This window comes from Acartia tonsa, chromosome 7 (assembly GCF_053477335.1).
Source record: "Acartia tonsa isolate MP-2025a chromosome 7, ASM5347733v1, whole genome shotgun sequence".
Classification (NCBI taxonomy): domain Eukaryota; kingdom Metazoa; phylum Arthropoda; class Copepoda; order Calanoida; family Acartiidae; genus Acartia; species Acartia tonsa.
The window spans coordinates 52998463-53016796 of NC_137266.1; the positions used below are offsets into that span (position 1 = coordinate 52998463).

At 32.3% G+C, this 18334-nt stretch overlaps 1 protein-coding gene across 1 annotated transcript; it reads right to left on the minus strand.

Annotated features, from left to right (window-relative positions):
• Window positions 1–312: 312 nt before the first annotated feature.
• On the minus strand, window positions 313–2304 carry LOC145324382 (peptidyl-Asp metalloendopeptidase-like). The gene is made up of 2 exons (XM_080166984.1): window positions 2196–2304; window positions 313–1925 (listed from the first exon to the last, which is right to left on the minus strand). The coding sequence occupies exons 1-2, from the start codon at window positions 2254–2256 to the stop codon at window positions 742–744; spliced, it is 1245 nt and encodes a 414-aa protein (XP_080023110.1). The 5' UTR covers window positions 2257–2304; the 3' UTR covers window positions 313–741.
• Window positions 2305–18334: the final 16030 nt, after the last annotated feature.

Genomic DNA, 18334 nt, shown 5'->3' on the forward strand with positions numbered 1-18334 from the left:
CCAAATCCAAAGAGGGTTGGAGAACCATTGTGCGTGGCCTATGATCTATAAGAAAGAGATAGCTGGCTATGTTGATAGTGAGGCAGACACTACATTCTTTCACAGAGACAAATAAAGATATCTGAAATCCATATGCTCTTTTAAGTGGAGTGAAGAGCTGGTAAAAGATACAAAATAAGGAAAATAAGCAAGCACAATGTTGAAATGCAATTTTATTTAGAAAAGGTTAAGCAATATATAAGCAATTTTTAAGCAATATGATATTTGTAAATAAACACACAATGAATAGATATTTATAAAATCCCTAAATCTAGTAGTTATCGATAGCAGCCAGTAAAACATTGTCCATCATATTAGCAAAATTTTGGTCCAGAGGTCCAGTTCCAATAGCTGTTGTAGTATTCACTATACATGTGGCAGATGTTTGAACTCTTGTCCAGATTCCATCGGGTACATCCGAAAGCTTGCATAGCTTTGCACCTGGCATGGCAAGCATCTCCACTCGCTATTCCTGAAGCACGACTAATGTATCTTATGTAGGTAATTCGATCTTACACACTCAGACTTAAACAGGTTACAGGAGGCAAGGTCGGGATTAGGGCCTGTTGCATATGAACTGTAACTGTATTGCCTGCCTACCAAAAAGTAGCACAAATTGTAGCCATAGACAATCCAGGATAAACATTCAGTGCTTGATTTGCATCTGGCTTGGCATTGAGATTTAGAATATTGACCTTTGTATTAATGCCTAAAGCTTTGATATTTGTTATCAATGGAACATGAAGCTGGAGTTGTGGTAGGTGGAGAGGAACATCCACTGCTTTCATCTCCAACATTGGCAAGATCAAACCTTTGAACAGTTAAAATTCGGGCATTGTTGGAAACTCCTGATACACCTGTGGGTGTTCCAGTATGTGGATGGTTGACATCAGGATTGGAGTAATAGTTGGCTGGTCCGTGGCCAGGAGCTGGATAGGCAAGAATGGTTCTGTAGCCAGTTGATGCAGATCCTTTGGCAATAAGATGACCATGTCCGTCAGCAAAAGCTGAATTTGAATCTTCTTGAATGTTGTGGTGTAGTCCAATGTTGTGCCCTACCTCATGACCAAATGTGTATTTACCTAGTGCACAGTTCTTGGCTGTTACTGAGACAGTATTACCACTGCTTATGCCGTTCTGATAACCAATACCACATAAACCGAATGAGTTTACTAAAAGAGCAGCAGCATCAGCAGTTCCTCGTAAGTTTTCAACTGTTCCCTTCATTCGCATAAAGTTGCCTATCATAGTCCTTCCATCATAAGTGTCGCTTATGTTAGCAAGTTCAATACAATGTTTCTTTACAATTAGAGGAACTTTTGAGTTGCGGTACCCTTGATTTGTCTCTTCTAAAACCTGATCAACAAATCCTTCAATATCAGCTGTTGTAGCAGCAAACTGAGGAGTGTAGTAAACCTTAACAGTATAGGTAACTATTGTTGTGGTATCGCTAACAGCTTGTCTCTTTGCCCTAAACTTTTCACTTGTACCTTGATTTTCATCAACAAAATCTACTCCTTCATTTGAACCTAAGTTTTCAACATCTAGCTCTTTCAGAACATGGCTATTATCTCCACAGTATTCAATAACATAGGACTTGCCATTGTCAAAAGCGGCATGACCATAAACACTTTCTATCTCAACATTAGCAGTAATGATGAACTCAACATCATCATTGCCATAGTTGTAAGAATTGCTGCTCATGAACACCAGCCCACGGAAGGTAAGAGTTGTGTTGAGAGGTTCCAGAAAGAGGTTATCATCACCCAGGACATTCAGGTCAATATCAAACTCTTGACAGGACAGAATGTTGTCACCTTGGCAGCAGCTCAGCTGTTGACGTCTATGATCACTTCTTTGTTTCAATAATGAACCTCCATCAGCCACTGGAAAAAAAATAACCTTTATATGATTTTAATACTTTTAAAAGTAACTACCTTTATATATTAGAGTCAAGCATGACTTAATTTTCTTTAACTTGACTTTTACTATATAACCCTTAGATTGCAGGACATTTGTCAAGAATTCATCCAACTTTTATGAGGACCAGATTTCAGTACCCACAATTTATAGCTAATGCCATAGGTACTTTGTTCATGTATCTGTTTAAGAGATCTTACAAAAATATGTTTTGAATTATAAATATTAACTCTTACCTTGGCTGAGGACTGTTACATATAACAGGATGACAGTTGACAGGGATAAAAGTCTCTTCATCCTAAAGTATAATAAATTATTCAACTGATAAAAATGGACATAATAAATTTAAGGGCCACAGGAAAAGGACAATGGATAAATTAATTTTCCTCCTATCCTATGGGCAAAAAAAAATCGTTTTGTAGAATAAAATCAAAAGAGGAAAATTGTGTAGAAAATTTCATAATCTTTTATCTTCTCCAAACCTCTAACTCAACAAATTTAAAGCTACTAATGAAGAACTAAAAAACGAAAACATTGTAATAAACTAATTAAAAAAAACTGACCCTTATCTAGATTGAGTATGAGGCAGTTTTTTTTAAATATATATAATACCATTTGTGGCATTCAAAATTTCAATCTCTGAACTTCAGAAATATTACCTAAGGTAAGAGATTTATAAATTAACAAAGGTTAGGATATACAAACAAAATCTTACTGCAAGAGGTAAGTGAATTGAGACATACAAACCTGTCTGTCCCTTAAGATCTCGGTAACCATTGAACCGATCGGATTCTACTCTTCAGGGTATATACCTATTGGTCCTGTGGTGGTTTTAAGCTATTTTCTTGGGGGGTGGGACACCCCCAACCCCCCAAAAAACAAAAAAATCCTCCCAATTTTTTTTTTGTAAGAAATATCCTTGGTCCTTTGTAAAAGATTTCCTTGGTCCTTACAAATTTCACCTTACACTTTTTTACCATCTCTTGGGGCAAAGCCCCTAGAGGCTAGGGGCGAAGCCGCTAGTGTATTATATAACAAATAATTAAAATCCAAATTTTAAATCACATTCACATGTAAAATTGCAAATTGTTTCTTTTTTAGGCATGTTTGTCTATTATGATCTCGTAATTGGCTAGGGGAAATCTGAATTGGCCTAGAAGGTTTTATGCTATTTAGTAGGTGACTAAACTCCCCCAAAAGAGATATTGCCTCCAAGAAAAAAAACTTTATGTAAACAATAGTTTTTCAATTGAATTCTGCTTATGTAGCTATTTTTTTGCGGTATTAATTGATTACTATTTTATTAAAATTCTATTCCCTTATCAAGGTTTCCACTTAATATTTTTCGTCCCTTTTAAACTTAAACAGTTTCTTTAAAAGAGAGGTTAATGGGATATCTTTCTTTGTAAATTACTTGCGGATACGACCCTAGAGGCCTCTAGTCTCGTATCTATGTTGCTTCTCTTAAATATTAATAAATTTTCGTGTATATTGTTTCGTTCAAGTCTCTAGAATATTCAAAAAATCGATTTTTTGTGATTTTTCTTAAGAAAATGGTTGTACTCTCCCCCAAAATAGTTATAAACCTTCCCAGGACCTATGAGAAGCTACCCAGTTAAGGAGATCCCAATCGGTTCAGCGGTTAGCGAGATCCTTCGGTACAGACAAATAGACATTCTGTTACTTTATTATAAGGATATATTTAACAACTTGCTGCTCCGCCCCTATCCTCTAGGGGATACAGGGAGAAAGAGAGAAGGGGTGAGGGTGTCTATGTCAGGAAAATAGCCTAAAACCATCCTAAGTCATTAATAGAGCTACCCTGAAACAAGAACAACCAATTAAAACCAGCATTTTCCAAGATCTTAATCTTCAGACAAAAAAAAAACCTCACTACTTTATATAATAGGATGATGACAACATACTTAAGTAGCGAAACTGAACTGTCAGAACTGAATCATCAGAATATATATGTACTAGCAGCTTCGCCTCTAGGGGCTTTGCCACAAGAGGTAATAAAAAAAAATTGGAGCTGCCCCAGTGTCAAATTCGAAAAAAATGAGGGGGTATTTTTTGTTTTTGGGGAGTTGTGGGTGTCCCACCCCCCAAGAAAATATCCTAAAATCACCACAGGACCAGTAGGTATATTTCCTGAAGAGTAGAATCTGATCGATTCAGTGGTTACCGAGATCTTAAACAAAATTATAAGTAAATTTTTTTGAAAAAACTGCTTAAATACAGGATAATGTTACATTGTTATCCTAGGAATCAGTATTTAAAAAATCGGATAATAATATCACATCACAATTTGTTGTTAAAAAGTTAAAAAACAACATGTTTTAAATAGACGTAAGGACAAATTGGTTACTATTATAGAGTTGCTACGCTTTCTAAATCTTTACTAACAGGAATCACCATGCAAAGTTTGAAATCGATAGGAAAATTTTAAGGTGCCTAAATTAACAAAAAAAGCTAATCGTTACGTACGGACAGACGGACGAACTGACGGACAAACGGACCGCCCTAATTATATAAAAGCTTCACTTTTAAAAATTAGAATGAAAATTAAATTTTGATATTTTATGCGTAATCACTTTATAAATTAAATTTCAATATGCCATGTGTCATTACTTTTTTAAAATCAGACAAAAAAAGCATAGATTAGAAAAAAAACTACTTGTCTTATTATTTTTTTTACTAAAGGCCTCTAGGGGCAATTAAGGAGGGGGGGGGGGGGAAGTTAAATACGATTACCCTATATTCTAATTTAGATTTAAAAATAAAAAAAAATATGTTTTTTTTTTAGGGACAAATTCTCTCGGGAGGGTGTTGGTACCCTCCCCCCAAATAGTTACAAACCTTCCCACGACCTATGAGAAGCTATCCTGTAAGGTTCAGCGGTTAGCGAGATCCTTTGGTACAGACAGAGAGACATCCTGTTACTTCACCATAAGAATTTATAGATTAGACACATAACACTTAAAATGTTGATAAATGATAATATTAATGTCTCAGAAAATTAGTTGCGAAACTACTCTTTAATTCCTTTGATATTTTGTAGTTTATTTTCTCGGCAGATATTAAATTCAGACGTCTAAATTTCTATATGAAGTTTATGCACCACTCAGTGAGCATTTGGTATATGATTTCTTTTGATATTTGTATCAAAATAATTGATTTACTTGGCGTCTATCCTATTATATACAGTAGTAAGCGTTTTTTATCTGTCCCGAAGGATCTCGCTAACAGCTGAACCGATATTTTTCTCCTTTACAGGGAAGCTTCTTATAGGTCCTTGGAAGGTTTTAAACTATTTTTGAGGAGGGTGTCTTAACCCCCCTCCCACCCCAAAAAAATATTTTTTTACTCTCGAAACTCAAATTTATAATGGGATGAGGTCGACTTTTCCCCCTCCTACCTTATGTGCCCCTAGAGGCTTCTAGGGGGCGTAGCTGATAGTTTTAGATACACGGCTAAATTTTTATGTTAAGATTCTCCTGGTTCTCTCAAATTTCTATGAGAAAAATTAGCTAAAATTTTTGCTGACCTGTCGTTATTACTATTTTTTATACTAGCGGTTACGTACCTAGAGGCCTCTAGTTGTACCTGAGGGGGAAAGGGGATGGTTCATTTCGACAACTTAATTTTAAAGAAGGTGTATCAACTTTTTTTTTATAGCTAGCCAGTTCTTTTAGTAAGTAGTAGATGTAAAATTTTTCATAGAATTCAGATATACAATCGGTTTTTTTGTAGACCTCTTATTTTTTAAGTAATTTAAGTTTTTTAAAAAAAGATTAAGTCGATTTTAAGGTACTAAAACGCAACAAAAAAAGGAAGAAAATGTCCATTATGTACAAAAATAGTAAGATCTTTAATTTGACACCTTACTTTTTGAATTTTGTCAGGTAATTATTGAAAAAATTTATTTTTTTAAACCCACGAGAATAAAAACTTTGAACTTAATTTTATCATTTCACAGGTAAAAAAATATGGGTTCATATATACCTTTAGAATCAGAAAAATATTACGAATTGATTGTAAGCAAAATTGAAAAAAAGTAAAAAATAAAAAATAAACAAATGGCCAATTATATTTTTTGTTCAGGCAACACTTTCGTCTTCCCTTTTTTACCCCCTCTTTACCCCCTCTTTACCCCCTTCCCATTTTTATACTCAATTCAAGAATTAAGACGTTGCCTGTATAATATAATATGATATTTTCATATAATTCCTTTTATTGTAGTTTATATACTATATTGTAAACTTTTTTTTCAATTTTGCTTACAATGGATTCGTAATATTTTTCTGATTCTAAAGGTATATATGAACCCATATTTTTTTACCTGTGAAATGATAAAATTAAGTTCAAAGTTTTTTTTCTCGTGGGTTTAAAAAAATCGATTTTTTCAATAATTACCTGCAACAGAATTAAAAAAGTAAGGTGTCAAATTAAAGATCTTACTATTTTTGTTCATAATGGCCATTTTCTTTCTTTTTTTTGTTGCATTTTAGTACCTTAAAATCGACTTAATTTTTTTTTTAAAACTTAAATTACTTAAAAAATAAGAGGTCTACAAAAAAACCGATTGCATATCTGAATTCTATGAAAAATTTTACATCTACTACTTACTAAAAGAACCGGCTAGCTATAAAAAAAAAGTTGATACACCTTCTTTTAGATTTAAAAAGGAAAAAGGGGGGTGTTTTTTTTTTAGGGGCGATATATATTTTCTCAGAACCAATGAAAAGCTACCCTGTAAAGGAGAACCATATCGGTTCAGTGGTTGGTGAGATTCATCGGTACAGACAGAAAGAGAAACAAACATCCTGTTATTCTATTATATTTTTTTTATATAATTGAATTTTAAAAAGTAAAAATTAATAAATCTATCAATAGGATACAAACACATGTTATTGTTGATATCCATTATAAATCAAAATAGCGTTACCACATAAAACAATTTTTTTGTATGTTTGTATTGCCATATTTATTTACCTTTTCGTGGACAAATTCTATGAAACCAATGTTGAATCATCTAAATAATTAATTTGGTATTAAAAATGGCAATTAAAATTATTGGAACAGTTAAGTTTTTTTTTCAATTTTTGAGGGTACTTAGATTATTTTTTTTGGCATATTCCAATATTTATTTTCACGAAACGCCTGCTTGTCTATTCTAGTGAGCGATGTGTTTAGCATTGTTTTATTATATGTCATCCTTGTTTTTGAAAAAGCTAATTATTTTATCTTTTTCTATTGATCTACAATGTAAAACACTTAATTTAAAAAAAATAATACAATTAAAATTCTTATCTATGTTTTAATCGGCCTATCATTGAAATAAACAATTTTAATTAAAAAGTATTAATATAAAAATAGAACAAGGTTATAAAAAAGCCCATAAAAAAAGAAGCTTAAAAAATACGACGGCAATCGTACTAATATTACAAAAAGTAAAGCAATTAGTATTCAACACAATTTGAAATAAATTGTATCTAACTTATCATTTTTTATTTAAACTAAAAGTGTCCAAATTTCTCCACCAATAATTCTACAGAGGTGGATAATCATTTTAGTTTTAAAAAAAACTTTTTTTGTTGGGGTCATTTGTTTCTGGGTGGCAGTGGCATAGTTTCTTGGGAGACTATAGATACCCTACTCCAAAAAGAGTTATATAACTTTTTTGGACCTATATGATGCTGTACTGTAAAGGAGACCCATATATGTCCAGGGGTTTGCGAGATCTGAAGTTACTTCCAGGCAAACATACTATTACTTTTATATATACTAAGGGCTCTGTATTCAAAGAAGCAGAAAGAGGCTAGTAAAATAGCTTAAAACCATCCAAAGCCTTAAATATGAAAAGAGAATATCATAAAACCATCACATGAGCTAAGTAAAGCTTGCCTAAAAAGGAGAACTCAATTGGCTCAGTAGCTATTGAGATCTTAAGCTTCAGATAAAAAAATCCTACTACTAAATAAGAAAATCAAAATGCCTCTTCTTTAGAAAAATATTGATTTTGTTTATGGATGAAAATATATGGAATATCCTTCTATAAAAGTAGCAGGATGGCAGTCTGTAGGTCCTGTGTGTAGTCCTGAAGGATTTACTAACCGCTGAACCGATATGGTTCTTCTTTACTGTGTAGCTTCTAATAGGTCGTGAGAAGGTAATACCACCACCCTACCAAGATTAATCAACCCTGGGGGTGAACTAACCTCCCCCCCCCCCCCCCCACCATATTATATTTTTCTTTTTCTCTTCCAAACTAAAATTGAGGTAGGACTTCTCCTCCCCCCCCCCCCCATCCTCAAATGTCCCTATACGCCTCTCTACACATTCAGGAATAAGGAATAACCAACAAACAAAATAGATCTAGAAAACTATTTGGGGGGCATATAAAAAGGTCATCTTTACTATGAAGTGTTGCCCTTCAAAATCAGTTGAAATGATCAATTTTTTCAGCTGTTGGTTTCAACTGCTTATACACTGATTTTGAATTGTAACTATCAGTCAATAAATAAGATTTTTTCTTTCCCTTTGATTTCAATAATAGTTCATTGTAAAGTTACAGAAGAACAAACAAACTAACGGAATAGTTATTTCTCGCATCTTATTAGGAACAGCTTTCCGCGGATATAGAATGTACAATTATAAGATTAAAACCAGTTTTTTTAGCCCCGAGGTGCCTAAGGCACTCTTATGATTGTACATTTTTATATTCGTAGAAAGCTGGATATAATACGATGTTAGACATAGTTTTTTTTGTATGGATGAGAACCGGTTCTTATCCACCGGATTCGAATGAATACGAGAAAATTATATTATTGAGTTGCTATGCGGTATCTAATGAATTTTACACCCCACATTAATCCCATCCAGGGATCTAAAGGGATAAGATAATGACAGATAAATTAATGTATATCCCAAATAATGATAAACAAAATTATCCCTTCTATAGATTACAATTAGAGGTTAAAACATTTAAAGACACTTAAAGAACCAACCAATAAAATTCAATGAAAGTCCACAGTGATGTTAAGCCAACGAATAAGAAAACGTTATTATAAAACTTTGGGGACTAGTGTAAAAAATAAACTGTCCACTGTCCCCTCCCCCCTGACATTGATTTCACCCCTATTTAATAACCACTCTCTCTCTTTCTCTCTCTCTCTCAGTCTCTCAGTCTCTCTCTCTCTTTCTCTCTCTCTCTCAGTCTCTCACTCTCTCTCTCTCTCTTTCCCTCTGTATATAAAAAGCCCTTAAAATTAATTGATACCATTTTGATGGTGATTAAAGAGACCCTTTTTAGCTGATCCAGTAAGTATTTTTATAATGGTCTTTTTTTCTGGTGTTTTATCAAACCAGCTAAACATTGTTTTAATGATCGTTATTATCATCGTATTAAGGTTTTTTTTTGGCTGAAGCTTACTTTTTCAATAACTTCATTTTGGGGAAGGTTCATATAGTTCCATGGCTGGTTTTAGGCTATTTAATTTTTATGTTTAAGTTTGGTTATTTTCCTACTTTTCTTGATTCCTCAAATTCGACTCTCCCCTCCAAAAGTGCCCCTAGAGGTCTCTAGGGTCGTAGCCGCTAGTATTAAATAATGTAGTTCGGTTTTTTTTGGCTAAAGCTTACTATTACAGATTGAGTTCTCCATTTTATGGAAGCTTCTTTTAGGTCCATAGATTTTTTTCAGGCTGTTTGATTTTTATATCTAAGTTTGGATTAGGTTATTTTCCTACTTTCCTTAGAAACGCAGACTCTAGTCCTTATACTAAAGTAACAGGATGTTTGTTTGTCTGTGTATCTGTGTGTCTGTACCAAAGGATCTCGCTAACCGCTGAACCGATTGGGTTCTCCTTAACAGGGTAGATTCTCATAAGTCCCGGGAAGGTTTATAACTATTTTGGGGGAGGGTACCACCTTCCTCCCAAGAGAAATCACAAAAAAAAATTTTTTTTACGTACTCGATTTTAGAAAGAAAGTTCAACGCCAACATAAACGTCAAACGCAAAATAGACATATTTCAAATATAAAAAAAAACATTGAATGTGCCACTAAAGGCCTTTAGGGGCGTAGCCGCTAGTATTAAATAAAGTAGTAAGGTTTTTTCGTCTGTAGCTGTAGATTTCGAGAACTACTGAACCTACACTGTTAAAAATAATTTTTTTTTTTAGCATCAGGTAATACTATATATTCTTCACATTAATGTATAGTATCAATCCGTACGTACTAGGAAAAAAACCTCATTACGATACAAGGAAGTTTTCAATGCTGTATTAAGTATTAGGTAATGTTCTGTGAAGTAACATGTAGTGCTAAATAATGTATTTGTCTGTAGAGTATTATCCAATACGCTCTTGGGAATAAAATTCAGTACAGTAGAAGTAATTTTTCATTACCCTCCTTCGCAATTGTTGTTACCCTCTATCATAATTCTTGATACTTTGTAGAGTATGAAACTGTTTTACTTTGTATGAAAGATCAGTTTATAATATATGATTATTATATGTACATATACATTTTGTTATATCAACAAACATACCAAGCAGAGCCATAAAACATTAATTTAAATGTAAATTTAGTAAAAAAATTACTTTAAAGATGTTTAGGACTAAACATTATCCTTAAAAATAAAAACTATGGTCAGTCATAATTACAAAAAACAAAATTATAAATCTGAGCATAAATAGTAACATTTCATCTTTGTCTAAAACGACCAAGCACAAAACACTTCCATGAGAGGTGTGCACGAATGGTGTCTGTTTCAATTATTCTTTACAGTACAGATTCGTACCCTAGAACGTATGAATAGTTACTATTTTATTATACCATTCTCTTGCGTATCAATTGATACTAAAAAAATGTATGGGTTCTGTATAGTAATAATTATTGTGTTATATAGTATTACATAGTGTTATATATTAATTTTATAGTTGTAGCGTTCTTACGGGTCTAATACTCTCCAGAGTATCAATTGATACTAAATAAAAAAATTATTTTTAACAGTGTATTAAGTTGTACATTTTATTGAAGCTTCCCATGGGCCCTGGGATGGTTTAAGGCTATTTCAATCTAAGATTTAAGTTAATGGATGGTTGTAGGCTATTTTTTTCTTCAATATTTGAGTATAGAGCCACTAACTGCAAGAGGCTCAATCATTAGTTATAAGGATAAAAAAATTGTTAGTGCACATTTGATAATTTAAATGTTGTTTCATTTGCAATTATAGTTTGCAATTATGAGAAGTATTTGCAGAAATGTTAAAGCACCTTCAGAAAACGCTATTTAAATAAACCCTTTCAGAGAGGTTTTTTTTTAAGGAGTCTAACTTTTTATTCAAATTTAAAAATAGTTATTTACCGCATTGTATTTTGAAAGATTTCCGCGGATATTAAAATTATATTTATGAGATCAAAACCATTTTTGTGAGCCCCAGGCTAACAAAACTGGTATTTTTTATTATTTTTGTTTTAATCATAGTGGAAAGTTATCTGCAATATGATACTATCAAGTATTTTTAGTATGGTAGAGTAGGAATCTAAACTAGCAGATAATAATTAGCTTTAAAGCCAAAGTTATGGAGATACCATTCTTCATTAATCGTAACTATTGGTTATATGAATTATCAAGCAAAGTTTGAAGTCAATAGAACATTTCTAACATGTCTAAATTAATGCAAAGCGCTAAAAAATATGGACAGATTAACCCAAACTATAGAAAAGCATCACTTTTGATAATAAAAACACAACTTACAAAAAAATGTTTAAAGGGGAGCAAAAGGTAAAATTGATTGATTACATTAGAAACCAAGTTTGCTTCACAGTTTGTTAATCAGTGGATTTATTCCCATTAATTATAATTTCCCTCTAGGAAGGGAGGGGACAATGGTCTGTTTATTACACGAGTCCCCAAAGTTTTAAACAATGGTTTCTTATTCGTTGACTTAACAACTTTTGATGGTTGGTTCATTAAGTTGAGAATTGAAATAGTTCAACCACTAATTGTAATCTATAAAAGGGAAAATTTAGTTTATCATCATCTTGGATGTACATCAATTTATTGGCAATTGTCTTATCCCTTTAGATCCCTGATTTCCCTCCCCTGACAAAACAATTAAATATGTATAAACAAGATCAATACAGCGCTGCTAATGTAAAATCAATACAACACAAAAATTCAAGTTAGTAAAATAATTTTCAAAATGATTTTGATACCTTTTGATATTCTCTGAATTAGAACAGGTTCTAAGCCATACTGAAAAATGATGTATTGTGCTTTATTACAGATATTTTTATATGAATAAAAAAAAATAAAATGATAATATTAATTCAAGTCTTTTATGCAAGAAATTTTAAACTTCATCATCATGGGATGTTTATCTAATTAAAAGTTTATGCTTAGTAATAACAAAGTTAACTCAGATGAAAAATTAACAGTAAACTTGTAAACAATAAACAATTTTAGAAATACTATCAATATTATAATCAAAAACAGTTTTTATGTAATCTAATATGAGCCATACTAAAAAATATGTGTTGACAAAACTAAAATTAATCATTTATTTCTTTCATTTTTCTATCTGCAGAAAGCTGTCTATAATACCATGCAATAAATAAGCATTAAAATTATGTATTTTTTATTTATTTTGATAAGTTGTATCAAATAAACACCAATCATACAATATCAAAGTGCGAAAGTTTTTAAAAAATATTGTATTCAATATTGATCAAACTATATAAATAATTATCATGTAAATTAATAATTAACAAGAACATTTATCAAGAAAGTTGGATATATTATTATTTGTAAATATTATTGTGATAAATAACATATTATTAGCAAAAAATCTAAGTATTTAGGCCAAACAAAACTGTTAATGATAAAATATTAAACCATTAAAACAAAATGGTTTAATCTTTTTTTTAACTTGCTATAAAAATTCCTTAAAATTTTTTTTCACTGCTATCCTATACTTAGGGTATGTCTGTATATTTATTCATATTTTGCATTAAGTGGTAAAAATCTTTATTTCTTTCTATAGTTTGGTAAACTTATTCTTATTTTCTTTTTTAATGAAAAAAAATATAAAAAAAAGTTAAATGATTAGATCTCATACATTTTCTGAAATAAGACAAAGCAAAATATTTTGATGTATAACCCCTAATTACTACCCCTCATGTGCTAAATTTTGGTGGACCCTGTACATAGGCGTCCAAGGGGGGGGGGGGTAATGGGGTGATTACCCCCCCTAAACGATTTTGGGGGTGCCCCCCAAAATTTTTTCATTTTACCCCCCCCATTTAAAATTTACCCCTACCCTGGGGGTGCTGTAGGCACCCCCAGGGTAGGAGGGGGTATTTACCCCCCCAAACAATTTTGGGGGGGTAAATACCCCCCCCAACATAAAAAATCTCTAATAAAAAAAATTTTTGCGTGCTTCGCGCGCATTTTTAATACTATATATTTAATAAAATTTAAATTACCCCCCCCAAAAATTTTACCCCGGGGGTAAATTTGGGGGGGGTAAACTAAATTTACCAATGCTAACAGATTTCAGGGGGGGTAATTACCCCCCCCAAGCAAATTTTACCCCCGGGGTAAAAATTTTGGGGGGGATTTCGCGCGCCATTTTACCCCCCCCAAAAACGAATTACCCCCCCATAAAAAATTTTTACCCCCCCCAAAATAAAAAGCTTGGACGCCCCTGACCCTGTAAGTTTGTAACAACCAATCAAAAAAAGTCTGGACATTTTGAAGCTGATGTGTAAAAATATCAAAATTAAATTTCCCGTCGTTTTTAGCATCCAGTATGTAATTTACTTTGACCGTCAGTCTGTTAGTCATAGTACTGAAATATAAATATTAAGAAATTAAAAACAAATGTTGAAAAGGTTTCGTGATTTTTTCCCTAATGCATGCTTTTTACAACTAATATCTAAATTCTTATTTAATTGTTTGTGCTTCGCTTCTTATGGATGTTGTCATCCTTGTTTTTATATAATTGAAACCAAAAAAGTAAAAATTAATAAATCTATCAACAGGATACAAACACATGTTGGTATCCATTATAAATCAAAATAGCGTTACCACATAAAAAAAAACTTTTTTGTATATTTTTATTGCCATATTCATTTACTTTTTCGTGGACAAATTCTATGAAAACAATTTTAAATCATTTAAATAATTAATTTGGTATTAAAAAGGCAATTTCTAGGACCATCATTAAAATTATTAGAACAGTTAAGTTTTGTTCCAATTTTTGAGGGTACTTATTTGGCATATTTCAATATTTATTTTCACGAAACGCCTGCTTGTCTATTATAGTGAGCGATGTGTTTAGCATTGCTTTAATATATGTCATCCTTGTTTTTTGAAAAAGCTAATTATTTTATCTTTTTCTATTGATCTACAATGTAAAACACTTAATTAAAAAAAAAATATACAATTAAAATTCTTATCTATGTTTTAATCGGCCTATCATTGTATTAAACAATTTTAATTAAAAAGTATTAATATAAAAATAGAAAAAGGTTAAAAAAAGCCCATAAAAAAGAAGCCTAAAAAATACATACTAATATTACTAAAAGTAAAACAATTAGTATTCAACACAATTTAAAGTAAATTGTATCTAACTTTTATCATTTTTTATTTAGACTAGCAGTGTTCAAATTTCTCCACCAATAATTCTACAGCGGTGGATAATCATTTTAGTTTAAAAAAAAACTTTTTAAAAACGAAGCTTTTCTAAAATTAGTTTCGGTCCGTTCGTCCGTCCTTTCGTAATTTAGGCAATGTAGAATTGTCCTAGCAATTTAAAACTTTGCATGGTGATTCCTTTAGAAGTTAGGTACGATTAAGAAAGGATAACAACTCTATAATCATTACCAGAATGTCCGTACGTCCTTTTTAAACATGTCGATTTTTTCACTTTTTTAACAACAAATTTTCATCTGATTTAATTATCCGATTGATCTGATTGATTCCTGGGACAACAAAGTATAATGTTATAAGCGAAGCAACTCTATAATCAAGTCCTAAAAATGTAAGTTTTATAAACATTATCCTGTATCAAGCAGTTCTTCAACAAATTTACTTACAATTTTGGTTCAACTCTTATACATTTATATTCTGATTATTCAGTTCTGACACTATACAAATGTTAATGTTCGTTTGTCCTACCGTTTCTTTCAGTGCTTCGCTTTTATGGATGTTGTCATCCTTGTTTTGTTGGGGTCATTTGTTTCTGGGTGGCAGTGGCATAGTTTCTTGGGAGACTATAGATACCTTACTCCAAAAAGAGTTTATAACTTACTTCCAGACAAACATCCTGTTACTTTTATATATACTAAGGGCTCTGTATTCAAAGAAGCAGAAAGAGGGTAGTAAAGTAGCTTAAAACCATCCCAAGCCTCAAATATGAAAAGAGAATATCCTAAAACCATCACATGAGCTAAGTAAAGCTTGTCTAAAAAGGAGAACTCAATAGGTTTAGTAGTTATTAAGATCTTAAGCTTCAGACAAAAAAAATCCTACTGCTGAATAAGAAAATCAAAATGCCTCTTCTTTAGAAAAATATTGATTTTGTTTATGGATGAAAATATATGCAATATCCTTCTATAAAAGTAGCAGGATGTCAGTCTGTAGGTCCTGTGTGTAGTCCTGAAGGATTTTACTAACCGCTGAACCGATATGGTTCTTCTTTACTGTGTAGCTTCTAATAGGTCGTGAGATGGTAATACCACCACCTTACCAAGATTAATCAACCCTGGGGGTGAACTAACCTCCCCCCCACCATATTATAATTTTCTTTTTCTCTTCCAAACTAAAATTGAGGTAGGACTTCTCCTCCCCCCCCCCCCCAATTCCTCAAATGCCCCTAGACGCCTCTCTACACATTCAGGAATAAGGAATAACTAACAAACGAAATAGATCTAGAAAACTATTTGGGGGGCATATAAAAAGGTCATCTTTACTATGAAGCGTTGTCCTTCAAAATCAGTTGAAATGATCAATTTTTTTTCCAATTTGTTCAGCTGTTGGTTTCAACTGCATATACAATGATTTTGAATTGTAACTATCAGTCAATAATAGTTATTTCTCGCATCGTATTATAAACGGCTTTCCGCGGATATAGAATGTACAATTATGAGATTAAAACTAGTTTTTTTAGCCGGTGACTTCGTCACCTCGGGGCTAAAAAAACTAGTTTTAATCTTATCATCTTATGATTGTACATTTCTATATTCGTAGAAAGCTGGATATAATACGATGCTAGACATAGTTTTTTCGTATGGATGAGAACCGGTTCCTATCCACCGGATTCGAATGAATACGAGAAATAAGATTTTCTCTTTCTCTTTAATTTGAATAATAGTTCCTTGTAAAGTTATAGAAGAACAAACAAACTAACGGAATAGTTATTTCTCGCATCTTATTAGGAACAGCTTTCCGCGGATATAGAATGTACAATTATAAGATTAAAACCAGTTTTTTTAGCCCCGAGGTGCCTAAGGCACTCTTATTATTGTACATTTTTATATTAGTAAAAAGCTGGATATAATACGATGCTAGACATAGTTTTTTCGTACGGATGAGAACCGGTTCCTATCCACCGGATTCGAATGAATACAAGAAAATTATATTATTGCGTTGCTCTGCGGTATCTAATGAATTTTACACCCCACATTGATCCCATCCAGGGATCAAAAGGGATAAGACAATGGCTGGTAGATTGATTTACATCCCCAATGATAACACAATAAATTGTAGATTAAAATTAGGGGTTAAAGCGTTTGGACACTTAAAGAACCAACTAATTAAATTCAATGAAAGTCCACAGTGATGTTAAGCCAACGAATAAGAAAACGTTATTATAAAACTTTGGGGACTAGTGTAAAAAATAAACTGTCCACTGTCCCCTCCCCCCTGACATTGATTTCACCCCTATTTGATAACCACTCTCTCTCTCTCTTTCTCTCTCTCTCTCTCTCTCTCTCTCTCTCTCTCTCTCTCTTTCTCTCTTTCTCTCTCGGTGTATAAAAAGCCCTTAAAATTAATTGATACCATTTTGATGGTGATTAAAGAGACCCTTTTTAGCTGATCCAGTAAGTATTTTTATAATGGTCTTTTTGTGGTGTTTTATCAAACCAGTCAAAAATGATCAATAGATTTTTTTTAAAAAATATGTTTTTTAAATTTATGATAGTAACCCTATCAAATAAAGTAGTAAGGTTTTTTTTAGCTGAAACTTATATTTTCAATAACTACTCAACAGATTCAATTCTTTTAATTTAGGGAATCTTCTTATAGTTCCCTGGCAGTTTTAGACTATTTTTTTATACCTAAGTTCGGATTAGATTATTTTCATACTTTCCTAAGGAGCGCAGCCTTTAATTTCAAATAAAGTAGTAAGGTTTTTTCGTCTGTAGCTAAAAATGTCGAAAAGTACTGAACCTATTGAGTTTTTACCTCTTTTGAAGCTTCCCATGGGCCCCAGTGGCGTGCGAACCGAAGGGGGCATTTGGGGCAATCGCCCCCCCCCTAGCGACCAAAGGAATTTTTATAAAAATCGTTTTTTGTATAATTCTTTATCTATAAGTGCAAATACAAATTAAGTTAAATAATAAATAATAATATACTGTGATTGGTGGATTGAAAACTATCTGCGCCCTGATTGGAGAAGCTTAAGTGACGTACATCATTCAACCAATTAGAGCGCAGGTAGTTTCCAATCCACCTATCCTATTGGTCAAAATTTATAAACTTAAATTGGACTTGCGCTTTTAAAGAATGAATTATATAAAAAACGAATTTTATAAAAAATCCTTAAAATTTTATGCAGATTTAAAATCTATTATATTCATTAAAATTCTTTCCAATTTTTATAGCTTAATGTTGATATAACTTTTTAGCTTCTCTATAATTCACTATGGCTGTCAGTACGTAATGCCAAGGGGGAAATGTGATTTTTTTCAACTGCAATTAAAGATAGAAGGCTAAAACTTAATGTTAACATTCCCATCATTATGGAGTATATTTAACTATTAAAAATTCATGGAGGTCGGACTGCTTTTCAGAACGTTTTTGGCTATTTTTGTATCTTTTAAATTTCGGGTATAGTCCCTTTTGTGACATTGCCTCTTAAGGTGCGTTTCATATTTTCACAGTAGCTTTTCACATATTTATAGCTCCTGCGGGGCCAATTGCCTAACCCTGCGGGGAAATCACCTGACCTAACCTAACCTAGAATAACCTAATAAAAGCTACTATGAAAATACGATGAAATGCCCCTTAAAAGGCGTTGCCACAAAAGTGACTATACCCCAAAGTTTTCCATATTTCTAAGAGATTTTTATATCTGTAG